This window comes from Ptychodera flava, chromosome 1 (assembly GCF_041260155.1).
Source record: "Ptychodera flava strain L36383 chromosome 1, AS_Pfla_20210202, whole genome shotgun sequence".
Lineage (NCBI taxonomy): Eukaryota > Metazoa > Hemichordata > Enteropneusta > Ptychoderidae > Ptychodera > Ptychodera flava.
Window position 1 is genome coordinate 51,400,294 of NC_091928.1, and position 27,799 is coordinate 51,428,092.

The 27,799-nt window shown below is 37.9% G+C and overlaps 2 protein-coding genes and 1 long non-coding RNA gene across 3 annotated transcripts; 1 reads left to right on the forward strand and 2 right to left on the reverse strand.

Annotated features, from left to right (window-relative positions):
- Positions 1-2,264: 2,264 nt before the first annotated feature.
- On the reverse strand, positions 2,265-3,997 carry LOC139142505 (uncharacterized). Its single transcript, XM_070712495.1, has 2 exons — positions 3,876-3,997; positions 2,265-3,271 (listed from the first exon to the last, which is right to left on the reverse strand). Exons 1-2 carry the CDS (start codon positions 3,956-3,958, stop codon positions 2,347-2,349), a joined length of 1,008 nt encoding a protein of 335 aa, XP_070568596.1. The 5' UTR covers positions 3,959-3,997; the 3' UTR covers positions 2,265-2,346.
- A 230-nt stretch (positions 3,998-4,227) lies between these two features.
- On the reverse strand, positions 4,228-7,867 carry LOC139145515 (uncharacterized). The gene is made up of 5 exons (XM_070716746.1): positions 6,900-7,867; positions 5,961-6,293; positions 5,673-5,755; positions 5,105-5,433; positions 4,228-4,371 (listed from the first exon to the last, which is right to left on the reverse strand). The coding sequence occupies exons 1-5, from the start codon at positions 7,865-7,867 to the stop codon at positions 4,228-4,230; spliced, it is 1,857 nt and encodes a 618-aa protein (XP_070572847.1).
- Positions 7,868-9,491: 1,624 nt separating this feature from the next.
- On the forward strand, positions 9,492-19,131 carry LOC139142589 (uncharacterized). The gene is made up of 3 exons (XR_011554427.1): positions 9,492-9,908; positions 14,370-14,745; positions 18,229-19,131. It is a non-coding gene; the product is annotated as an uncharacterized lncRNA (long non-coding RNA).
- The last annotated feature ends 8,668 nt before the right edge of the window (positions 19,132-27,799 follow it).

Consider the following 27,799-nt stretch of genomic DNA (forward strand, 5'->3'; position numbering starts at 1 on the left):
CAGATCATAGAATGAGTTTAGTTTGTCAACAAACCAACGATGACCAGTTTTTGCACAGTGATCTTGTGGCGTGGAATACAAACCATTAATTCCGCCCCAGTAGGTCTGCCTTATACAACCTTAACTTACCTGGTTAGGGTACAAACCAGTATACGACACGTAAGTTTGCCCACAACCCGAATTGGCATAAATAATAGACAGTGTTCTGAAATTTCAATCCAGAAGAATTTGCAGTGTATATATATATATATATATATATATATATATATATATATATATGTATGTATGTATGTATAAATCACTCAAAATATCTAGCAAAGCAGAAAAAGATGTCGGAGTAGACTGGGCGATTACTATCATCGACAAATTGTGAGATTTTGCTTTCGATCAATAGTAGCTAAAGCTTTTAAAGCTTCACAATCTCTTACTAGAATTGCCAGCATCTCAACGGAAATAATAAATAAATAAGGCGATAATGAACAACCTTGTCGAACGCCTCGACAAAGATAAAACTTTTTCAGAAATGTAACCATGATTCATAATTGGACTACAAATATTATTGTACATGACTTTAACCCAGACAACAAAAGAAGGATCAAAATTAAAAACTCCAAAATCTTTATAATCAAGTCCCATCTCACTTTATAGAAAGCTTTCTCAAAATCGGCTATCAAAACTAAACCAGTTTTGTTTTCTAGCTCATAACTTTCTATAATCAACTAAAGTCTACCGATGTTGTCTGCAATAAAATGACAATGAACGAACCCTGTCTGGTTTTCCTTAATGATATGTGAGATACGCACTTGACTCAAAGTGCAAGACACTCTGCTAAAATATGTATTTTTATTTACGTAAATTCAATCATCATTTTGATATTTAACCGTACCGCTCTAAATCAAACAATACCGTATGGTTGGATACTGGGTATAGGGTGAGCTTTTATGTGTATACTTTTTGTGACTTTTAATTTCATTTTGTTGGCCTCGCATTTTTCCACTGTCATGAGGCAACTGATTATATCTAGCAAGGTACACCAGGATTTGAAAGTGCCTTACTATTACAGTATCCGTAAATAATACAAATACATTGTATTGATATTCAACGTTTCAAAGTTTTTGGGGTTGGATGCTTCAGTCAAATGTCTATGTTAAAGAGGGGTGACCCAAATTTATTATGGTTGGCTGCGGTACTCGAAATTTCAACGTTTTTAGTGTATTTAATTCCTCCAACCCAAAGCCGTAAAAAATGTTGGCTCCCTTAGTGTGTGTGTGGGATACATGGCAAGACACTAGTGAATCGATAGTGCTTTGATTTTGGTCCCGGAAAAACAATTTTGATGTGTGTGTTTCGTCATAAAAGTGTTTTGAGACAAGAGTGTTCCTTCATCAGTTACCCTACTTTTGTTTATTCCCTCCTTTTCGTTTGATGATAGTCCTCTTCCCTCTAAAAGGAGAAGCCAGATTCGTTATTGACATTGTTCACTGACTCAATATTTGAGATGTGTGATGTCATCATAGACCTAACATATGAACAAGCGTTCCGGATGCTTTGCGTTCATTTCAAGTTTGAATAATGCCACGGCTCCATCTTTGGAACGTGGAGATACCACAAGACCCGGGACGTGACCAATTAGTAAAGCCACGTGATGTGAGTAATTTACATCAAATCGACGGTCGGTTAATACTGGCAATACAATTACCTCTTTTCGGATTTAATTCTCTTCCCTTTTTAGTTTCTTTATTTCCTTTTATCTCAATTTCGCTTTTTCGTATTTGCCCGGCCAATCCTGGTTATGATCGGACCTATCCCGACTATGATGAAGCATTACACTAAGTAATTTTTCGCTCCTGATACAATATAAATTTACATTATTTGCAGAAACAGCAAAACACTGTATATGCAGGTGTGATGGCTTTTGTAAAGATGTTATTAACATTAATTTGCTTTTGTTGTTGCTGTTGTTGTTGGTTTTTTTTTTGTTTTTTTTCACTAATACAAAGCCTGTATCTTTCTGATGTAATTACGCGATTATTTTTACCAGAGGTATAAATAGTAGTATCACACAGATGCACGCTTATACTCACGCAAGCATTGGTACACGCAAACTAAGGTGAACTATTCCAAGGCCACAGACCCATACCTAACCTAACTCATTCTTTTTGTACATCTAATAAATATGAAAACAGTGCTTATCTCCGAGCAAATACGACCATGCTTTTTATTTGACCACTTTTTAAAAAGAAATTGTACCTAAGGACCCAATCGGAATAGAAAGTATGATAGTACACCACTCAGAAAAATAAATGTATTATTTGACATCTTACGACGAACGCAATGATTCTCGTCCTAGGCTTGCTGTTTTATCTCCCCCTTGTGAGGTGGCTCCCGCAAACATGAAAGTTTGTAGTTTTCCCTCCCGGTGTTGCTCTTTGATCTCAAGAGAAATGATCGAATGTTCGCCTTGCTATGGAATCTGTATTTAATCGCATTGATCTGGTAGTGAAACAACATCTTTGCCATCTCTTTATGTCTCTCTTTCTCTCTTTCCTTCCTTTTCCTTTCTTCAATTCGTTTTCTTTTTTCTTCCTTACTAACCAGACTAGCCATCGTGGCAAATAAGCTCGGTCCGATTCCACCTTCTGTAAGTTCATCGGTAAGCTCTCGTAATTTTTCGGCACGGATTTTCCGTGCGTGTTGCAGAATAGCCCTACGTATTCGCCGCCTTCGAGCTCTGGAAATCAACTTCGGCTTCCCATCTTTCCCAACATCGGCATCACCTTCGCCAGTATCTTCTGATAAATTTGATGACGTGTCACTGTGATCTACTGACAGTCCCCTTTGTTGGCGTCGCGCCGACATAGCAACGGCCAGCATGGAAAAGACGTCAACTTTTTCCGTCTTGACTTCTTGATTTGAAGTCGTAGGCGAGGTTGAGCCTCCTTTCGAGAATATGTTCGCAACTTTACTCCTTATTCCTTTGAAAACCGTCTTTCTGTCCCCTTTTGCAGCATCCTTGCAAGCGCCTTCAACATCAACTCTCGCCGCTTCTCCAACTTCGGCGTCTTTGTCGCCATCCTCATTCTCGATATCCAGTTTCATCTTCCTGGTGTCCATTGAAATCAAATTCACAGATTCTGTTGCTATGAGAGACCGAAGAAATATTCCGAAGAAAGGCATGCATGGCGGCGATTTCATAGCCTCGTCCACGGCTTCATGGTAGCATGCAAAATTGCGCTCGTCGCTCATCAAATGTGATAGCTCCAGGAATGTCCTGCAAGAATTGTTTGTCAGGAATTATGTTAGATTAGAAAACTCGATCGTCGATTGCGGGCGCTCTTTCTCAGAAAGAAGGCAATGCCAGAAAACTGCGCACTCAACCAATCAACGTTAATTCTGTGGTAATATGAACAAAAAAAACGAATAATGTATCCGCAAACCTGTATGCTATGATATGAAATGGATTTTGAAAATATCAATTGCCAAGCAGACATCTATCAAATATCAAGTATTCGAGAAAACTCAAAGGCGCCCCTTCTGTGATGAAGGTTTGCGATGTTCGCTTCTTGATTTTGACAGTTTCTGACTACATCCTATCGTCCATGTGTAATTTTAATTGCTCATTGTGGTCAAGTATGGGAAAAATACGAATTTACACTTTTTAGGTTTCCGGGCATTTTCCTTTAGTCACAAAACTTCCAAACATACTGAAACACATTTCTCAAGGTATTTCTGAAATCACAAAAGATATAAGTAAGTGATTACAGTACTCACTGGTTCGGATATCATTGACGAGTGTACGGTGGTAACGATATATTTACAAGTTTAAGTTGCCTAAAAACATATTCAAAACAAGAAAATGCGTAGCCATTACTTACTTGTACTGCTGTTTATACATGTTTTTTAAATAATTCCATGTATCATGAAGTCGATAGATCGGTGTGACCTGAAGACCCGCCATCACTGACCTCAATGAATTAAAATTTTGTAAATGGTAACATTTTCCAGCGACCTACAGGAATGAAAAACATATTGGAAAAGCATACGGTGAGTGGTTATAGTTCTTCATTCACACATGTCAAGCAAAGCTCTCCGCTGGACGTTTATTTGCAAAATACTTCTAAATATGTCCTCTTTCATTTGACCCCTTCTCTGCTAACTTGATATTTGGATTTCGACAAACAAAGAGAATAGTGTCTTGCGCATACATATTGAAATTACAAACAAGTTTTAAATAATACGTACATCTATGAATTTGGCCAGAGTCTGAGTTCGCTTCACCAATGACTCGTGAGCTAGAATCTCCGTGGCAACAAGGTTAACAAGACGCTCAAAGAATTCGATGAGTTCCATTATGTTGGGGGCGCTATAGTGCTGTGAAGCAAAAAATTAAAAGACGTTACTTTGTTTAAGGTACATAAATTAGTAGTAACACGTAGAATATCCCTCAGAACGGGAATTATAATTTGACAGTAATGAATAGACGCAACATGTAGATACAAACTAAACCTCCCATTCCTCGTTGCATCATACAAGGTGATATAACGTGTGCGCTTTTTTGACTTTTTGAAAGCTAGCAATCAAAAATTTCTGTTTATTTTAACAATCAGATTCCTTATATTATTAAATGATGTGGTAACTTCACTCAACTTCTCACATACGGGACCAAACGTTGTGTCACTGGAAAGTATCGACTATCAAGTTTTCTGTGCAAGTCACCATATATACAGTGGTCACACATGGCTGTCCTTTGTTGTCTGGGTAATTCCTTCCTCCGAGTCGAATGTCTGCTTCGAAAATTTAGATTTATTTGCTGCCGTAATGATTTTTAATGTGAACATAACCTCGGATACCGAACGTCGATATACTCCAACAAACTAGAGCTGATTTTTTTCAATCACAGAATTGTTTTCACTCTAAGGTACCAGGACAAATCTGTCTGGGTATAACCGCTAATTTTGCATTGCTTGTTGGGTAACTTCTTTGATATGCTCGTATCTCGAAATGTGCGAGTTCCAGTAATGCCTAATCTCGCAAGCACAAAATGTGTAACTTTTCGCGATCCTTGAATTCATCCTATGATTTTAGACATTCTATTGTTACAAACCTTGTCTTTCTTGGTCCATTTACAGTCAATGAGCTCAGTATCGCGTACTCTGATTAACAGATCCCTGTCAATCAAAGTAAGTTCTTTGGCCAGGGAATCTGAATCGATTTCGTCTACATGCTTTATGATTGGTCCGTGCTCTTCAACCGCGTTCTCCTGTGCTGCACTCATACCGTTGTCATCGGGCGTAGAACGCTTCTTTTTATCCAGTTTTGTATTTTTAGATGGTTTTGACTTGTCTTTCTTCTTCCCTATGTTACGGAATGCTTTTGTGGCTCTTCCCTTGAAGAGTTTGCTCCCAAATCGCTTCTTTGACGTAGGCTTATTTTCTTTTAAAAGAATAAGAAATGATTAATTGGTTATATATCTTAAATATGCAAACTGAACAATATTTTTACACATGTCAGTCAAAGAAGTTGTACATCCTTCTTGGGTTCCGATTAACATTTACGTAATATGCTGATTGTCCCTCACGGTGCGATACCATATTCTCTCTTGTTGCCGAGGTTTCACATTTACACGGTTCATAAATTACCCGTTCGTCTATAAAGATCAACAAATTAATTACCATCGTCCTTTTTCAAGGAAACTTCGCCAGGAAGTTGAATTGTCACGTGACCAAACTCGTCCGTCGTCTGTATTGTGGGTAACCTAGGCAGGAAAGAGCAGTTAAACGATACATCATAGACTACCTTAGCTTATCAGAGATACTGTACTGGATCGGCGGTAACTTTATTTTTCGCACTTCTCACAGAAGATATTCAACGTACAGGAGGATCATTTTTACAGTATCAGATAATGGTAATTGGCAAAATCTAGTATCCGATCATGTAAGAAAACGTTTATAAATACATACTTGATTTTTCTTTCCATTATTCTCCTATACTTTCCTTTCTTCCTGACAGTGCTGAAACTAAGATCCACGTGCTGCTGTCTAGCTTGTTCTACCTCTTTCTCAAGAGCCACCTCTTCATTGGTCAACAGCATCACGTGACCGTTGACGTAGTAGGGTGTCACACTGGGATCATCATTCTCCAGTTCGGCAGAGAGGAGGGAAGCCCGGTGCGTCATTTTTGCAAGATGTGGCACATCCTCGATAAACGTGGCCTCTCCTTCCAGAATGTCCGGTCGTGACGTGGTGTGTGTTATTTTCTCGCGATTTATGTTGAAAGGGTCGTTTTTAGCTAGGCTACACGAAGGAGAGACAAATTTAGTAATAAAAGTAACGTTATATGACTTTTTCTTAAGTGATGCTGAAGCAAATTAATGATAAAATGTTCAAGGAAGGTACCAATTAAAGTTCATGTCAATATTAAACGCACACATATGTACACCTTTGTGCCGTAATTCACACATAGGTTAAAGCCATTGGACAGAGTCGCTTCGAAGTAAACGCTACTGAACGCTATTCTTCAATTATGACACATTATTCTAGCGATAATTGGTGAAAACATGTACTTTCACGTGGCTTAAAATAAAGTATTACCAGCCGGAATAAAAATAGAAAATATGTCCTTTGGCAGAGGAACCAATATATACATAGATATGTTCTGAACCAAATCTAATGTAGGGCGCATCCGTTTTCTTGATTTCACGTTTGTCGGACTGTCGGTTCATTTCTCTGTCTGTCCCTGACGCGGTCTCTCCGCCTGTTTTTGCTATCGGGTTAAAGGTATACTGTCTCCTGTTCCAGTTTTGCCACAGTTAAAAAGGTTAACTATCGCGTGATATCCGTCACATTCCTGATTGGTTGTTGTCTTAGGCTGTTTTGAGGTCAGCAAAGCTTTGCACTTACGTTTTAATTTGACTTTCTTCCGCCCTCTTAATTTCCTGCAAGGCCGTCAGGGACGCTGTGCGTCTCAGCACAAACGGACCGTGGATATGTGGTTCTGCATTCGCGACTCCGAAGAACTCGCCAACGCTCAGAACCAGACGGCGAAGACGCTGTGATTTTAAAGTTTCATCTTTTTCCTCTTCCCCACTGTCTTCAACGTCTGACAACTCGTCACTGCCTTCCGTTTGTCCGGAATCACTTGATTGGACAGAGGAATCGTCAGATTTGTCTTCGTTCATCATAGCACTCCTGCTTCTGATGGACTTGCGCACTGACATTGAACTGCTACCAGCTTCATGGAGGATAGGAAGCCCTAGCGTGAAAACTTCCGTCGCCTCATCCTCAATGTCATCGTTATGCGTTTCAGACACCGTCATTGTGAAGTGCTTCATCCATTTGAATGCAGGTGATCGACCTCTCTCTTTCGGTTTGAATACATCCGCGCTTACATGCACGATGGAATGGTGACTGCCCTCATTAGTGTGGAGAATGTGGCCCGCTTTACCCGGATCTCCAAGGTAATCAACGTGAACTTCATGTATTCTAGCAACCCAGTGATGCCATTTCTCTTCCCTGTCAACATTGTCCGCGAACTCAAAAAACTGGGTTTCCCCGTTCATCATTCGCATTTTCAGCTCATGTTCTTTACTGTGCCTCACAGATAGTTTGACCACGCTCAACGGATAAAGGTGCGCCAATTCCAAATCCTCAAGGTCGTAGTCGTCATCAGTTGGTAAGTCTCCCGGGTCAATGTCCTTGCTTTGGTCCATGTTGTCCTCTGCTATCAAAAGCAGTTTCGGTGTCAGGCCAAGAATAACATACCGTAATGCATCTCCGCTATCAAGAATCTGAATGAACTCTCCCTCGATGAGGATGACGTCATCGAAATTGTATTCCTCGCTCCATAGCAACCGCTGTAATCTAGCCATACTGAGACACAACAAGGGTAAAGTAGATGAGAGGTTTAACGTTTCAATTGTTCAAGTCGAAATTGTCATTCAAAATTATATATTTACATGCAAAGATGTGCCTGATAACATAATTTTCAGATATGCAAAGAGCTCTCTCCCTCCCTCTCTCTCTCTCTCTCTCTCTCTCTCTCTCTCTCTCTCTCTCTCCTCTCCTCCTCTCTCTCTCTCTCTCTCTCGCCGTACATGTTTTATAAACTCGTGAAACATTGAGCAAATGGCCGTTCTTTTGATTGATTTGTTGATTGATTTTGGTAATGCAACACGAAGGATAAACTAAGCAACGACATTCACAAAAAAGATCATTAAATCTTGTTGAGAAGATAATGCAAATGAATTTTATCATTATTTATTTACTGCCAATGAGACCGAGATCACTGCAATACTCAAGGTGACTCTTATGGCTAATATAGGCCTACAGAGACTACAAAGCTGAAATCTTCTAAATTTTGGTAGACATCCGCTTCATAAATTCTAACATTTCCAAAGCCCGTCTGACAGTGTTATTCTAATGTTAGAAGTGAGCACAATACCAAGATCATTTACACTATTCCTCCGAGCAAGAGAATTCCAATTGATAGAAAAGTCGAAGTGAATAAAAGTCCTTTTGTTGGTAAGATAATAACAGCACTCCAAGGTGATTGACATTTAACTTCATGTATCCTTGTATATATAAAACAAAAGATACAAGAACTTCAAGTATCGTAGCAACCAAATGATGCAATCATCGATCAAACTGCTTGATGTAGTCTTGAACAGTTGTAGCATGACTTTCAGAAAATTTTGAATACGAAGTGCATGATTAATCAAGCCCCTTGTGTACACACTAACATTTTGTAGCTTATATACATGTACATCGATTTGGAAAGTTTTAAGACTTACGTTTGTCGTTGATCCTATAAGTCTTTCGACAATTACAAATCAAGTGTTCGACGATTAAAACATTTCATCGTGTTTTTGTTTTGTATTTTTGGTCCGTGCATATGGAACACTGAACAGCGTTGTGAAAGGAGATAGTTCGAAAAATGGAACGCGCTCACTGTACAGCGCCATCACTGTCCTAGATTTGGCGAGGAGAACGTTCTATATTTTATTTTGGCGCTGGAACGCGCATCTCTCTGCAAATTTTCTGCACATGGGTGATTACGCCACCATTCTGCAGAGTCCGTATACGCTGACCGAAGCAGTTAAATAGATAAAATTATGACATGGCGCCATGGCATTTATATGTAATTTCCAATAACACTCTGATTCACCGTAAATTTTAGAAAAAAAGCCTTGATGTCATATACCTACGATTGTAGTGTTAGTCGTGAACTGACGCTGCAGCGGAATGATATCCAAGGAAAGATATAGTTTCATGAATTAAATTACGTACATATAAAACATATGAATACGTCCAAAATTCTGACGTGATTTGTCTAGCTATACATGACGGTTATATTTTTAAAACAGCTGCCTTTATGCAATTATCAACAACATAGAACTGGCGATTAATATATATTTTATCGGACAAACGCAATTCTCTCGTTTTGTGTTTTATTAACAAAAAACGGTTGATATCGTCTTTGAGTGAAAGATGCCAGTCATTATTTATCGTGAATTTCTCATTCCCCATCAGGAAACCTCTGCGTTCTAGGCGTTTTGCGATAGAAGTATGCTTTATAGGCAAATAAAAATTACATACACTGTAATGACAGGAGGCAAATTCTGAAATTGCCATCGTGTGATGTACAGATTTCTCAACGTATGATATCAGCATAAAAACAATTTTGTTATTGCACAACTTGAGTTCAATAGCCTGTTGTCATTTAGTGATGACGTTTCTGACGTCACATCCACTGAATCGCTTCGTGTCAACACTGCTGTCAGTGTACGCCGTGTCCGGCTATCATTCGTGTCTACAACACCGCAGGCTTAACGTCAGTTTCGCTCACAATTCGACTCCCGTGATTCCATCAGCAAAAGGGGCTGTTAATCTCGCACTATTCAGCTCTCCAAGGTAAGTGACCAATATGTTTACTTATAATATTCGAATTCCTCGCTGATCTGCCTGTATGTCTTCCACGCAAAGCGAAAATGTTGTATTTGCGGGAGACAGTTTCTGTTGTAGTTGATATCACCAGTGATGGTCGCAAAAGTTTCAGAAAAATGATATGGGAAGGCTAAAAACGAATCTCCACAATTTCGCAGCTGCCTTGAAGATTCGTCAAGTTTAATTCCTAACCTTCAGAATTGTGGTGAACACGGTTTACCGCTAAAAATCGCAGAAGAAATTAACACCAGTCAAAAAGTGTGTATTGATGATCGAACTTGACGATGATTCGAAAAAGTAGATTCGTTTCAGAACCATGACACAGTTGTTAGTCTTTAATACAAATAATTTTAATGCAACCACTCCCAAAAATATGGTATCAGCGAAGTAAATTATACCGTGACTCTATCACATTCTTGCACTATTATAGATAATTCGTGTTAAAAAATATAATGATTTATCATTCGAAAAAAAACAAACTTAAAAATATTAGGTACCATTTTGCGTGAATCAGTGTAAACATGTACACTGTCTTTTCTATGTGCACTCTAACTCTGTCTTGTCATATGTCTATAAATTAAAATGGAAAACGGTTATTTTTCTCCAGGCTGAGCTTTTTTATGTCGTATATCTTTCTCACAAATACAGTGAAGAAAATTTCATACAGCTGGCTACCATCTTTCAACGTTGACGAATTCTGTAAAAATTATTTTTAATTACGTCCCTAGATGGAAAGCGAAAGTGCGGCCTTGAACTCACGTTTGAAACCAGTTCCAAAGTTCGCGCTTTCCGGGTTAAATGGCGACACGGAAGATTGATTACGCTAAAGCTACTGGCAATTAATTAGGTTCAGCGTTCACTCACCCAGATAAGCTGGCCATTCTAATAGGTTTCAGTTATGGGTCGTCATGCACGTCAATGAAATGATTAAATTTGGATGGCATAATAGGTAACAGTAGATTAGCAATACGGACACAGATGAAACCATTGACACAAATCTCATCTTACGTAAATCCCCTCATTTTATGAGATATCTCCCTCCGTGCCGATTGTCAGAGTAGATCGTGTGTATTGAACTGGCGATGCTACAAAATTCCTTATACGTTATCTGCACAATAATTCTTTATTGTTCATTTTTAACATGTCTTTGTCCTTTGCAAGATGGGTAATACCTTAATTTGCGTCAAGGATGTATCGAATCCAATGTTCAAGGCAACCTTTTGTCGAATCAGATATAATTGTCTATTATATCTTTACCATTGGTAATAATTTTAATCAAAGTGTAAGGTCAATACTTCGTTAACCATTTAAATGTTTGCGTCATTGTTAAATTGACTATTGAAATTGAAATCACAGCATCACCGAAAGAACTCTTTAGTAATTATAGAATACTGTCGCACTCAGAATTTTTTGCGTGTTTTTATTTACTCTTAACTTACTTCGGTGGTGAAAATATGAGAGAGAGAGAGAGAGAGAGAGAGAGAGAGAGAGAGAGAGAGAGAGAGAGAGAGAGAGAGAGAGAGAGAGAGAGAGAGAGGGAGAGAGGGAGGCGGGGAGGGAAGGCGTCTGAAACTTTCATCCTGGGTGCAAATTGAGGAAACTACGATCACGATATAGATGCACATACATGAAATATTTATCTGGTGTCTGGGCGAAGCTTAGCTCGATTGACATGCTAATCACCGACAGACATAATCGCTGTGAATTGGAGACTGGGAATTGCATGGCACGACGAATCTTACGCATAGTTTATATGGAATTGTAGCGTTGTGTACGTACTACGACTACTGTTAGCAAATACCTTGTCGGCTGACAAGCTGCTGTGTATATCGACATAGCGTTGACTCATCAATAAGTATTACAATATCTATTCATTTTATGTTCCTCAGGGCTATAGGGGAGCTTGATTGGCTATTAAGCTCTCGTGGCGTAATTTTAATCAAAACAATACATTTTGTTTTTCTTTTCTATATAGTTAGTGTATCAAGGTCGAAGATGGCACTAATTTGCGAATAGCTCATACTACACTTTTGATTTTATCAACAATATTGGACATAGACAGGCAATAAGTACATGTTTTGGTGGATATGTATACGAGGTTAGCCACTCGTGGGACGAACAGACAAAACAGAACGCACATGAGAACTTATGTAAACTGAAATTCATTGTCTTCAAGCCAAGGCCTTGTGTTTTGTGCAGCTGTCAAAATGTTCGATGAACTAAACTAATTTATAACAAGCACATCAACATCACAATATCTTGAAAATTATTTCTCATATGCAGTCACAACATTCCAAAGGGACAGTAATTAAACGGAAAGATAAGTTTGTACTGCCATGCCGACAGGTTTTAATTGAGTTGCCGAAAATTAGTACTTCCATTTCGTTTATGACTATGTGGAGCCATCAGTTTGTCTCATCAAAATATATCAAGTATATCTATTACACTGCCATCATGCTGTTTTATTAATTGACATGTTGTAGCGGTTGTTAATAAATGTCCCCAAAAGATTGCCAATCAGTGTCACAACGTTTTACTCACAGTATGCATGCAGTTGTGCATATTTTTTTCCGATGAGGCCCAAGTAATTTTTTGTCTACGGCGCGCTTAGGTCTTTTGGAGTTTTTCTAAAAAAATACTACAGGGTATTGAAATAGGACTTTATTGGGTAGCTTGAATGTCTGCCTACAGATATTTTTTACAAACTTTGTGGAATGTTTTAAAAGAGAAAGTGACATAGAGGTTTATAAAGACACTTTCTGCTTTGGAATGGCCGCTTGTATTACATTAAAACAATCTAGTGAATATAAAATGTGTGTGTAAAATTTTCTGTGTGTCTTTTCGAAGCGCTTATACGATTACTTTACAACATTTTGAATGGACGCAAAGTAAAAATCGCTGACCGTGTGCAAAATCACGTGATTCTTGAATCGACCTGTGCCCTCAAATAAGAAACAATCAAACAAACTTAGACATCTTGTATACCGGAATCACCTGGATCATCATCATCACATAATACCTTCAGAGCCTTGTGCGATAAATCTCTTAATAAGATCATTTGTATCTCGAAAATTGACGATTTCACATTTTGCTCATACACTTCTCACAGAAAGATTAAACCATTCCCTTTCCTGATTGATACGATACAAGTCAGTAATTCACCTTGAAATATTCCGATAACAAAAGAGTTTACTTGGCATTAAAGAATTAATAACATTCAAAACGGATGTCATTGTGTGTTTAATTTCAACCGGAAAATTAAATTTTCCATTTGAACAAAAGGGAAATAATATAGTGTCCTTCATTGAAGTTATAACAAGAGTCCACTCTTTTGAGCCGTAGGGACATTACGATTTTGCTTCGTAAAGAAGCTAGGGAACCGTTAATTAATCCAGTTTTAAAATGAGGTCACAAAAAGCAAATTGGAGGTGACAAAGTGCGTTCTCATGAGGGAATGTCCTTCACGACTATTATTTAAAATTAACAAAATAGCATCGTGACGATATAGTTCAATCGATGCCACATTCAGGTTGTCAACTAAAGCTGCTGTTTCCCTCTAAAGAAACGCTGAACTGAAAGTTGTAAGTATGTTAGTCTTTTCAAGTCACAAACACTCGCCTTCCAGTGTTTGGTTGTCATTGTTATATAAAGCTTTTGTGTTTGACTGCATTTCCAACGTAAAAGGAACTCAAATTATGCTGCATGTGCATAATTTCTGACATGTTGTCATTCCGTGTCTGAAAGGTTTGAATCTGGTGTAATCTAAATTGAGGTGAAATGTGGATTATCAGCGGTGGAGAGATACATAACTCTCAGCGAAGATTAAGGCTGTATCGACTTCCTATCCCTGACAATCCACTAAATGCACAATAGCGGTATCACTTGTAATCTGTTAATGTCAAGTTATCTTTCCAATGTTCTCACAGTTTAGCTGAATTCTATGCATTGAACGAAAATGCCTTTAATGCATTATATCAATGTCGGGGGGTGACACCGTGCTTGATGCAAATTTGATAATTTTCACTTCACTTCAAATTTCCTGCAATGCAAAAAAAGGTCTTATGACAAAGAATGCGACCTGCAATGGAAAACATTCAGAGTTAAGTGCCCGAACGGATATCGATGACACGATTTGCTTCTATGGTGATTTCAATACGCCTGTGCACTTTTTCCAGGACGTTTTGTATATTTACTTGGCGGCACCGTATGAAACTTATGCACGGATTTCTAATATTGTTAACAAAGACTGTTTAGCTGATTATGACGTTCCCATGTTAAAAGAAGGAAAACGAAAATGCGTTAGTTTTCAATAACAATAAAATCATCTAAGGTTACTACTATTGTCCCTTTAAAATCGGACTACAATCATGACAAATATTAACGGTCTATTTCAACACTTTAAAACCATTTTCTGTTGTCAACACCCAGCATATAGGAAGAAACCGTACTACTAATAATGGCGACAGTCCTGTTTCCGGAGGCTGAAGGCATTCTCATTGGTCGAGATATCATCGGCGTTCTTCTGAGATTGCGCAGTAGATACGAGATTCCACCACCGGAAGACTTGGCTACTTTTCAGGAAGACAGGATGCTCTTACAGTTCTCGGCCGAAGAAATCCACACTCATGTCAAAGCGCTGACCGGTCAAAACGCCAAGATCTTCTCACACTGACAGGGCGATCCGAAGACATTGAAAATTTGCGTGCGCTTGCTCATCTATTGATTATCAAAGCGAACCAGGAATATACTTCAAAGTATCCTTGTGGAGCTGTAAGTCATGAGTCAGAAGACAGTGATTAGATTGGTAAACACATTTCTCGTTGATATTTGGAAAGTATTTCTGCTCTTCTACCGATAAAGTTATGATCATTCGATCATCTGTAGTGTCTATGGAAGTACTCCCTACATTATCATAATTTTTTCCTCCGTTTCATATTTCTTGATTAGCATACGTTATGATATTTGCATTTTATTCATCTTTTATCGACCTGTCAACCATAATGCACCTCGTTCTCCCTACCAACAGTCACATGACTGTGATGACCTTTGACCTCAAATATACATATATGTCTGTAACTCAGTAATCACAAGTGCTACCCGCTTCATATTTGGTATGATGGGAGGCTTTATAATTGGACATCCTGTACCTCATTAATTATGTGCATATCTAATTCTGCGCTCACCAATAGAGATAGAGGTCTGATTTTCGGTACATAGGCATAACTTTGGAATACATCTTTTTTTACAAGACGTCACATGACCCCAGTGACCTTTGACCTCATATATGCATATATGTCCATAATTCAGTAACCACAAGTGCTACCCGCTTCATATTTGGTATGATTGGAGACTTTATGATGGCACATCCTGTACCTAATTAAATGTGTGCATTTGTAATTCTGGGGTTGCCAATAGTGATCGAGGTATGATTTTCGGTAAATAGCGATAACTATGGACTACATTTCTGAGACAAAAGATCACATGACCCCGATGACCTTTGACCTCACATATACATATAGCCATAACTCGGTAACCACAAGTGCTACCCTCTTCATATTTGATATGTTTGGAGACTTTATGATGGCACATCCTTTCACTTATTAAATATGTACATATATAATTATTGGCTGTCATCAGGGTCATGTGACGTTTTGTCAAAAAAATTGTATTCCATAGTTATCCATATGTACCGAAAATCAGACCTCGATCTCTATTGGTCAGCCCAGAATAAGATATGCACTTAATTTTGTTTTGACAGTCACATGACCCTGATGACCTATGCCCTCCAAAAAGCATACATGCCTCTAAATAGGTAACCACAAGTGCTATACCTTTCATATTCTGTATGATCGAAGACCTTATCATGGTCCATCCTCTACCTCACTAAATATGCAAATATCACATCCTCACATCCTCAATATCACCCCGCGAAGCTGCTTGCATTGTGGTCCTCTGAGTAAAACATATAATACAGCCAATTTTAATTAAACGTAAGTGTCCTACTGTCATTCCATTACGTTTAGTTGAAATGGAGATGATTTAAAACGACCAAGAATATCAATCCTCTGCAGTACGCCATTTAAAATAGGGCTAGGGACATACCATTCACGCTAATTTCATTTACTATTCATTTATCTACTATTCCAACGTACTTGGGCTTTTAAAAAGTGAATACGCATTTGTAGTTGTCTTTTGCATTAACGCAACTTCATCAAATTTTTGTATCACTAGCGACATTTGCTCATCGGACTACAGATTGTGGCAAACGCGATAACTAAATGATCACTGTCGTATTAAGTGTGTATGGTCCTTATTGTTAATACACGTGGATACATTTTATATTAATTTCCCAACACGGGTCAATCGATGAAATTTGTTTTGCTTTATTTACCAATGTTATTAGTTTTAATATTTAGCGATTTAAAATCATTGTAGTCTGTCAGTGACTTCGATGAGTTGACGTCGCTGTCACGGTTAGTGCGGGAGGGTTTCACTTTCAGGCTTTAAAGGACAGTGGCTGTAACCAGGATATCTAAAACTATTTTCCATTTTTTTTTGCTGAGAAAGGAAGAAGTAATCCGGTCCTTCCGTCCCTATAAAATGTGCTAAAATCAATAGCATTACCTTTGCACTCGAAGCATAATGTACAACTTATATACAATGTTGGCTTTGAGAAATCAAAAAATCAAATTGTATATTCACACATTCAGGATGTGTTGACAGGATGAATACAAGTCAAAGTCATTAACACGGTAGTGATGGTCTGAGTATTGTAAGAATCTGAATTAATTGACCAGAAATACTGTAAGACACTTCAGAGTACAATTAAAGGAGCTTTAAAGCACTACAAAGGTACTAATCAAGTTGCAACTTCTTGTATGAAAAAACAATAGTGCATAGTGTCTTTGCGGAACTCAATCGTTTATCTCGTGAGTGTATGGTCAGAGTTAAAAGAGCTCCAAATTCTCTTTTCGCGAGGCTAATGTACTACATTTGCTCTCATTAAAGGTTGATTGCCCTTCGTATCCTCAAGCAACCACAGGGAATATTATTGCTAGGAGGACCTTTGGCTTTGGTGTGCATGTTAAGTCGCTCTCCCCAACCAACACACACACACACGTATCATTATAACTTTTATAGAGTTGACAGCTTCTATAGTTCTTGCTGAAGTGTTTTCCAACATTGTCGAAACATGTTGTCAAGACTTGTCAAAAGCCAGTCTTGATGACTAATGCGATAAACAATCGCGAGTGTTTGAAACCACTCAAGTCACGTGAAATCTAGGGTGGCTTTCTAAAATCCTCGACCTTTACACTCACGTTCACCGCCATTACCAAAGTAGCTACATCTTCAATCCATGTTTGCCACTAAATAATGAATACATATCGAAGTTTGAGACAAAAACAAAAAACAGAAAGTACAATTGTATCAATCTGCAAAATCATGAAATCATTACTTAATCATTACTTTGAAATCAGTGGAATGAACTTTTGACTTTCCCGCGGAGTGGGTGTGTACCAGCGCTATTCTCTAAAGGGTTGTCATTAATGGTACAATTTGTTATCAAATATTTTTTGCTTCTGGGTTCTGTGATATTTGTCAAATTCATTTCATACCGTCCTTAACTTTCAAAACTAGAAAGTTTTGCCGTGCCAAAAAGCATTGCGTGAAAGAAATGAATGTCTTAAATTACGGCTCTTTCAAGGACCATGATACACAACAATGCCAAAATTACCAGCGAAATTCCCTTCAAATATTCATAATAAAGATCGAAATGACAGCCTGGAGAAATCCTACATCATTTCTAAAATAGATAACATTGTTCTAAATTTAGTGCAACACACTGCATTGCACTGCATTGTACTGGAATGACAATCGCTTTATCTGGTCAAAAGTCAGACCGCCAGCAAAGGACCATAAACTTGCAAAGCAATTCACATCCGTGTTTTGTTGCATTGTCATCACCTCTAGCAAGTAAACATTCTATGTTTCAAAATGAGAAATGCAAGTTAAGACTAATTAACACACAGAACATAAGGTTCCATAACACATGTTATATCTAGTCACATATTATTTTACCTTTTTACGGTACATAAGTGTACAGGTATTTGTTTAACCCCAGGTAATAGATTTCCGGGCATTCATGTGCGTTAGATGACGTCACTGCAGTAGTAATGGTATTTGGGGGGAAGGGGGAAATAAGTGTAAAAAAGACGTACGGTAAATGCATCTAAATATTGCTGCTAATTTATTATATCATTTTTATTTACGTCCGTTTCATTTACAGACTGTCAAGGTACTCGGCCCTCATGTAATCCACGATGTTCGGAAAGCTGGGACTCGGACATTTTGTCTTCTCTGTCGTCAGCGTCGTCGTTGGAGTCCTCTGTTTCCTGTACTGGGACGACGATTCAGGGTTATGGCAGCAGGGACATGGATGGGAAGTGTGGATGCACGTCGTCTGCGGAATATTTGTAAGTCTGGTGATGCAAAATATTCGTGCAGATATTCAGTAAAGCTTCATCTAGAAAAATTTAATAGAGACCGAAGTCGATTTAATGGAGAGCAGAGAGTCGCTGGAGGGGCATTGTTCCCATCTGTTGGGTCATTTTTGGTCAATGTACTTGCGACCTCGCCGCTCTTTTTGAAGTTATTGAATTAAAAGAGCTGGTTGTCCGCAGTGGCCTGATCACAGTTCCCACACATTCCAGTGGTATACAGAATTTTGCTCTCTCTCTCTGGGTGATCTTTCTATTAAAGGTATACAGTCACCTGTAATCTAAATATGCCCATATATGGTCAAAGGGGCATTCTTGGTATTCAAAATGCCGTTGCGAGGGCGCTGTTTTAAATAGCGGCCACCCACTTAAAATCTGTGATTGGTTAGATTTTCTCTTTCCATGGTAACTGTGGCAAAATTAGGACAGGTGACAGTATACCTTTAAACGAGCAATGATTAGTTCTGTCGTCTTGCCATCGTTTAAAACAGTGAACCACGTAGAGTGCGGACAGATGGTGACGGAAAACTTGATACGCACCAGCAACGCCATCGTTTTATTTGAAGAAAACGTGACTTGAATACGAAGTTCAAATATCATAAAAACCTTCGCTTATGTTTTTTGATAGGAGGGTGTTAACACCGTTGGTATTTTCCTCTGACAAACTTTACATACAAAGTGGCAATGTTTATTTGCCCATTTTTCAATAAATTGTTGTCTTTTACTCTAGAAATGTTTTGTGTATTTTAGAATAAAATAATTTTACTGAATATCAGTTGTCTGTAATGTTATTTCGAGGCTTGAACACACCCTGAACGCCCAAAAATTGAAGGTTTTCAAGAAGCGCGCATCATGTGTTCTAGCCTTTAACACACTTATCGTTGAACGGCGTCCATGCGTTCAAAAAGTGTCACAGCCCTTTGAACGCGTAAATGCGTTCAATTTTTGAACACATTTCATGTGCAACGTGTGTTCAGATATTGGACACCATGGTGTTCATGATGTCTGATGAACACGTAGTGTTCAAAATCTGCACACGTGTGTTCATAAATTGAACGTTGGTTGAACACGTACAGTAAATTTCTGAACGTCTAGACGCGTTCAAAAAGTGTTACAAAAAGGCGTTTAATTGGTGTCCTATCCTTGAACACTTAACTTTACAGTGTAGGTGTCTTCAACCATGATTATGATATCCGTAAGTCTCATCATCATAGCTGTGTTGGAGTTTATTATCTATGTTTCCACCATTGTGACATGCGGCAAGGCGTTGAAAGACCTCCACAAGGCAAAAATGGTAAGGTTTTATATTTATTGTTAGAATCGACAATAACGGTCATAAAATTTTATTTTTCTTAAAATGATATACCTTCCACGACGTGGTACACGTGCTGTTTCATGAAGATATGTACACATGTGTAACTCACATCTTGCAAGTCCTTTGTTTCCGTTAAACTTTAAATCAGTTAAAACGATTTGCTTTCTGTGAAATTCCATTCTCACCAAGGATATACGACTTTAAACAAGGAAACATGAAGCAATATTAGTTACTAAATATGGAAAGCTTAAAATGACTAAGCATTGTTAGATTTCTGATAATAAATACAAACCATGTCGCTATTTCAATCGCGATTACTTGTAAAATTATTCGCTCGACATCATACGAGAAGCAGTACTTTTTTGCGTGTCTCGGTACTATTTAAATGAATTGTGACAGCATGAAATTGACCTACAAAAAGTAGGTCACAGTTTAAATCGAAATCTGCCACGTGCTCGTTGCCTTAGGTGCGGGCAAAGCTCAGTCATTTGACAGTAGAGTTAATTGCAGAGACGCAGAGACCAATTATATGCAAAATGAAAAATCCCTTACAGGAAATATAAGTCGTTGCATTTAGCCATAGGCGGGGTAAGTAGTGACGTCACTGATTAGTATGCCTTTTGTAGGTAAATTAGTTCAGAACATTACAGATCGAGCGCGCACTGAAAAGAATAGACCCTTTTGTCATCACCCCTGATAGAAGCTACTTACAAAACGTACACTTTCGGTAGTATAAACTTGATTCAACACGGTGTGACCCAGTCTCAACAATATTCCCTAACTTTTGAAGTGGAACTTATTTTACGGATAAAATTCAAGTTTTCGAGTTGTAAAATGTTGAGTTTCGAACACTTCAAATGAACCATATAAGACAAATACCGAGACGTGAGGGTGTATGTAGAGGAGTCAAAAATGACTCACAACAATCATCATTATCCGGTCGTGCGCACTTTTCCCCAAATCTTTGGAGTCACAAACGCCGAGACTATATTCATGTCCGTCGGTGCCAGACAAATCCATCGCCGAAATGATTCCTGTTCTGCAAATCTTTTCCATCATTTTGAGAAATTGATATCCAAACTTCATTTTCTGTCAAATAGCAAGAAATATTTGGTCAACTGTAATTTGATGTTGTCATCCGACATCGATCAGCAATACCTGACAGCCGTAACTTTCAGATGTTTTTTTCGGCCACGTCACTGTTTAATTAATTTCTTATAACGACAAGTATGTCATGATGCCGTTTACGAATTATAACAGAATGTTCTAAACCCATTGATAGAAGCCACCGAGTTCGCTGACGGATCATTAAATCAATCAAATGATAGGACAACTGATCGACGTTGCACATGGAAATTAGAAACTACTCCGACGAATAACGAAGTCTTGGATGTCATCTGTTCTCGTCAACGTTCGGATGAAGTCATCGCTGACACTGACGGGTGACCTCACAATAGAGTTCCCATGACAATCGAATTCAACCAGAAAGTTTTTTTGGTTCATGATTGCGAAAAATAAACAAAAATGTGTCCTTCAGAATTACTAACTGCAGCACAGTACAGTTGACGACGAGCAAGCCGCTGAAGCCCATGAAAATGTGTAAATGCAGCTTTAAATGTAGAGCACATCAACCAACAGATTGCATCCGATTTTCACTGTTTCTTATGTCCGCCAAAATAATGTAAGGTCTTTGTCCGACGTCAGATTGTCTTGCCAGGAAATTAACCAGATTACAGTTTCGAAGGAAAACAAAAGGCTATGACATCTTCATAATCCTCTTGCAGACTAGAACAAACATGGTGCCTATCGGAGGATCGAGTCCTCACCCTTTAAGTTGATGAGAAATTTAGACACTGCATTAAATTGTTACAATTGCAAATAAACCATGATTATATTGTTACGCTGTCACAGTATACGAACATAATTTAATGTGGAAATAAAAAAAATGATAAGGGGTATGTCCTACGAAAAGTCGATCAATTCAACTGACCCACTTTTGAAATAAACATGAATGCCTTGAATTCCTCGTTACACAAAATGAACATTGGTAAAGTTTTAGGCGGGACGTCCTGTACCAATAACAAGTGGCCCGAGCAACGTCACACTCAGAGGTCTTCTTGTAAACATATCGGAATCGACTGAATTAATTGGTGTATAGATGAACCAAAATGATTTAGCAGCAAGTGACATAAATTGCAGTCGAGATCATTCGTACAGTGTCAAGATTTGAACCAATGTCCTTTATTGCCTGTTGTATAATGATAAACAAAACGACCAAAGCCATTAACGGTTAATCATTTTAGAGACACATAAATGCCTCGACGCTTCACAGAGGTTGTTATTGCAAATGATCACGTTTCTAATCGACATAACTCATTTTATTTTCTGAACGATATCTCTTTGTCACAGACGCGTTCAAGATCACGCTCATCGTTCTGTAGCCGATACCATCCCGCAGCCAGGTTCAATAGACGATGTTCCGCTGATTGCGAGATCTCGCGAGACTTTAATACATGCCCGTAGAAACAGGTTTCCAGCTTAGTAATACAAGTCAAACTTTGTATGGAACTAGAAAAAGTGCAGAACTGAGCAAAGATTGCAACTTCATATATTTTATGCAGTGTTTAACGTAATTAGCGACTTGTCCTATTTTACGCAGTTTGTCCTGTGTTGCGAGAACACGTCCACTGCGAACCACATATTCTCGCGATATCTCGGAATGTCTCGTGCGGTTCGGAACATGGTCTATTCACTCGCCATTGAAACACTCAGCGACGAGAGGTACATACATACATACATACATACATACATACATACATACATACATACATACATACATACATACATACATACATACATACATACATACATACATACATACATACATACATACATACATACATACATACATACATACATACATACATACATACATACACACACACACACACCTACACACCTACACACACACACATACATACATACATACATACATACATACATACATACATACATACATACATACATACATACATACATACATACATACATACATACATACATACATACATACATACATACATACATACATACATACATACATACATACATACATACACATACATACATACATACATACATACATACATACATACATACATACATACATACATACATACATACATACATACATACATACATACATACATACATACATACATACATACATACATACATACATACATACATACATACATACATACATACATACATACATACATACATACATACATACATACATACATACATACGTGGACAGATGAACAAGGGAAGAGGGTCAGAGAAGTGTGCAATTAATCACTCCCCCATCCGCCACCATCATTTCGGGACAATTTTGATCCTGTTGCAAGGATTTATTTGCATACAGCTGTCACAGTGTTACGCAAGATGACATAATCGAATACAATGATGAAATGGTTTGTCCGAGTCGACCTCGTTTGTTCGTCATTGTTAGGGTTTTGACATTCGCCATCCAAATGTACAAAATTACCCCTATAAAATTTAAAGCCAAAACAACGTCGAGTTATATCGTGAATGCCTTGGCGAAATAAGTAAGTTCTCGGTACCGAAATTCTAAATGTATCTTGTATCGTTGGTAAAAGCAAGATGCACATTTTGTATCAGAATTTTACTTACTTTCGTTTGGAGCAGTGACAAGCTGAACAATTCATCGTAGTATTATAAATATTCGAAACAGTTTACATTCATGGACGTGTAAATTTTGTAATTACGTTTCTAATTACTGTGTTGAAATGATAGATACAGCAAACAAAAGCCATTATTCGATTTCAAAAGGTCTGACTGACAGTGGAGTGCAATTCATTGATCGCTTAATGTGTGATGTAATTCATGTAGGCTTCAGGTGTTGAACACAATTTAGATATGAAACAGCTTGAAAGTCAATTCTCAATGGAAAAGGGCTGCTAATTGCTTATTTGTACGAACTGATGTGACTGTGTTTGATTGTGTGTTGTACGTTTACTCTATTGACGACAATTTGGTGTCATTTCAGAGCTACCGGTATAATATATCGTTCTCTAAAGGAAGTGTGTATCGCTTTCATTTCCCGAAACTGTCAATAAAGTATAATATCTTATGTATGTCGACAATAATATTAGGAACCGTATTAATGTTTCTATGGTAACAATGTTATGTTATGGAAACAAGGTAATAAATGTGTACACTGTGCGCTTGCGTTGTAGTCAAGCCAGCAGGGAATCTATATAGCATACCTTCCATACTCACTGTCTCCTAACTAAGCAACAAGAATCTAGTAAACTTTCTATATTCTAAGTTTAGGGCCGCGTTCAAAAAATGTTGGGGGGGGGGGCCTGGAGGAATTCAGGGGGGATTCGAACATTTTTGGGGTAGTCGGGAGGACTTGAAAGTTTTGCTTTGCCTATAGGGGAACCTGAAAATATTTTGACTCCTAACATTTTGATGTCGTCAATGGTTCTAATATTAGTAATAAATGAACAAAATCGAGAACCATTTTGTCATATTTTATGTCTTTAATCTCGAAAAAATCTAAAAATGTATGAATGTCATTAAATTTTCGTAAAACAAGTTGGCCTTGTAATGGGGCAGGAGCTACAATTGTTGATAATTTTTCAATATTTCTATGCAATGTATCAACACAATTTCAAGGTGTCTATCTACAGCATGCTGCTGAAAAACACAATATTCAGTTTGTCAACAAAGCCCGTTTGTCTAAATATTGGTGATAATTGAATGATGCAAATGCACGGTACACGTAGGCTGTGTTTGAAAGCTGAATATTGGACAGCTCGACATGCTGTATGGAGTAGAACAAGAACGCAATTGTATAAACTGAACAAAGATATTGTCAAAATAAAAAGTTAATACAACTACTGCCCTGCTACTACATACTGGCAGTGACAGATTAAAGAAGAGTTTCGGTTATAGGACACTCAATTGACAGTGAAACATACATCTACTTGTACACAAGATCCAGCCTGAGAGCAACACATAGAAGACTAGGGGACTAACAGTTACCATGGATTTTGAATTCTGGCATATGAGAATAATCAAATATTAGAGAAAGAAAGAAAAGATGGGGTCACCATAGTTGATCTTATACAAATGTACGATGAAAAGTCAGTTTTTCTAAAATCACTTAAAATCAATATATAAAACCATTCATTTCAAGTTCATGCAGTGAATTAAATTTTCACATTGCAAATTGTACCAATAACAGAAAAGTAAAACTTTGAACAGTAAAGACTCTAATTTAAATGGAAAAATGTGTGACTAAATGGAATCATTTATTTTTTATCAAATTTGCCATTATGATTATTACACTCAAAATTTCTGAGATTATATTTTAACCTTCCAGTATTGTCAATTTTGTAAAACATTTATAAGTGGCATCTAAGTTGTACATGTCTGTATTTTTCAAAAAAAAATTCTGTAGGTCACTGTGCTCATTTTTTCACAATTTGGTTAAACGTAGCTGGCAATACACAATTTTCATACTCTCTCATGATTGTCATTTTGTGTGCTTTTCAGCTGGTGCCATTGAATTGGCCAGAGTTGAATAAACTCAAGTCGGCTTAGACTGAGAAATCCAAAAAGTTCATTGATGCATTTAAAATGAATCAATTTAAGAACTTGCCCTAGGTAAACGGCTCTACAACCTGCTGATAAGAGGTAGTGTTGAACATCTGCGTGCAGAACGATACACTACATGTTTGTTTTTTTTTTACTCTGCGTGCATTCCTAATAAATATGCGGCTATATGGTAATTTTGGGGGGGACTTGAAAATGTTTGAGGGTATTGGGGGGACTTGAAATTTTTGAGGGTATTGAGGGGGATCTGAAAAAAATAAGATTTCAATCGCGATTTCTCCAGCCCCCCCCCCTCACCATTTTTTTGAACGCGGCCTTACTGGATACAATTACTCCAACGATGTAATTTGACCTCACGATCTATTAAAACTTGGAGTGTTGAAGAAATGTGTACACATCTTGGCACCTTTCCTTGCGGATCTTTTCAACAATTCGTTCACAACTGGCATCGTTCCGAGTCATTTTACGTCAGCGATCATTCGTCCATTAATAAAGAAAGTAGATCTTGATCAGAACATTCTGAAGAACTACAGGCCGGTTTCAAACCTCCCTTTCTTATCGAAAGTCCTCGAGCGGGCTGTTGTTCAGCAATTGAACCAGTACCTCACTAGATTTAGTCTTTTCACAAAGTTTCAAAGCGCTTACCGGCTAATCATAGCACAGAAACTGCTCTCCTCCGTGTTCACAATGACATAATGCTTGCCTTGAATAACAAACATGATGTGATTCTCATCATGTTAGATCTATCAGCGGCGTTCGACACAATTGATCATGAAATTATGCTTCAGAGACTACAATTTCGTTTCGGTATAACGGGCAAATGTCTTTCTTGGTTTCGTTCGTACCTCGTTGATCGCCAGCAATGCGTCAAGGTTGGATCTGCATCATCCCCATTTTCTCGCATGAAATACGGTGTTCCGCAAGGATCTGTTCTCGGCCCTCTCTTGTTTACACTCTACACTGCACCTCTTGAAGACATCTTCGTACTCCATGGGATTGATTGCATGATATACGCGGACGATACGCAAATTTATGTCATCTGCAATAGACCTGACGATATTCGTAATAACATTGAACTCTTTGTCGACGACGTCCGCAGCTGAATGAAATCGAATATGCTTGTACTGAACGACAACAAAACTGAAGTTATTCACTTCTCATCACGTTTAAAATCTGATGTGACAAAGCTAGACAGTCTGAGAATTGGTCAATGCGACATAATCCCTTCAATTTCAGTCAGAAATCTTGGCATTACTTTAAGTCAGGACGGTAGCATGTCTGACCATATCAATATGTTGTGCAGAAATGGTTTCTTCTCTTTGCATAGAATAAGTAAGATTCGTAAACTTCTTGACAGATCTACAACTGAAAAACTAGTCCATGCATTTGTGACTTCCCACTTAGACTATTGTAACAGTCTTTTGTTTGGTATCCCTAGAGGACAACTTGCTCGACTACAGTCTTTACAGAATGCTGCGGCGAGGTTAGTTTCTCGTACGCGCAAATTCGATCATGTCACACCCGTTCTCAAAGATTTACATTGGTTACCTGTAGAGGCCCGCATCAGATTTAAAATTCTGTTGCTTACATTCAAAATTATCCATGGAAATGCACCTATTTATCTGAGAGATTTATATGTACCTGCCAGAGACCTGCGATCGAGTGACAAATTATGTTTAACCCAGCCCCGTGGCAACTTTAACAAGACATATGGACAGAGAGCATTTTCAGTATGTTCACCCTTACTATGGAATGATTTGCCATTTGAAATTAAGACCGCCAGAAGTGTAGATAGTTTTAAGCGCAGTTTGAAAACCTACCTTTTTACTCAGTTTTATTTGTAATTTTCTGTTTTAATTTTTTAGTGTGGTTGTATTTTTAAATTATTTTATACAGCTATGTACAATGTGCTGAGACGTATGTGTAGTGCATTTTAAACAATTTTTAGCTCACATTGGTTATACCAATGTGAGTTTATCGTATAGGCTGAAGTCGATGGCGTCTGTATGTATGTATGTGTGTATGTATGTATGTATGTATGTATGTATGTATGTATGTATGTATGTATGTATGTATGTATGTATGTATGTATGTATGTATGTATGTATGTATGTATGTATGTATGTACGTACAGTATATCCGTCAACATCAAAAAGACGCAAACCGCTGCACGTTTCAGCTTGGCATTTGGTGTGTGGATGCATCCTGGGCTATAGATGGGATTTTGTTCAAATGAAGTCTGCATTGCCAAAATTACGCAAATTAGTTTACAAAATGTGAAAATGGTTAAGAATTAATAACTCAAGAACCGATTTTTTGATTGCTTTGAAAATTTGTGTTCAAGTACCTTAGGTGAACCTTATACAGTTTTATGAATATTGTGAAGATATCCTTAA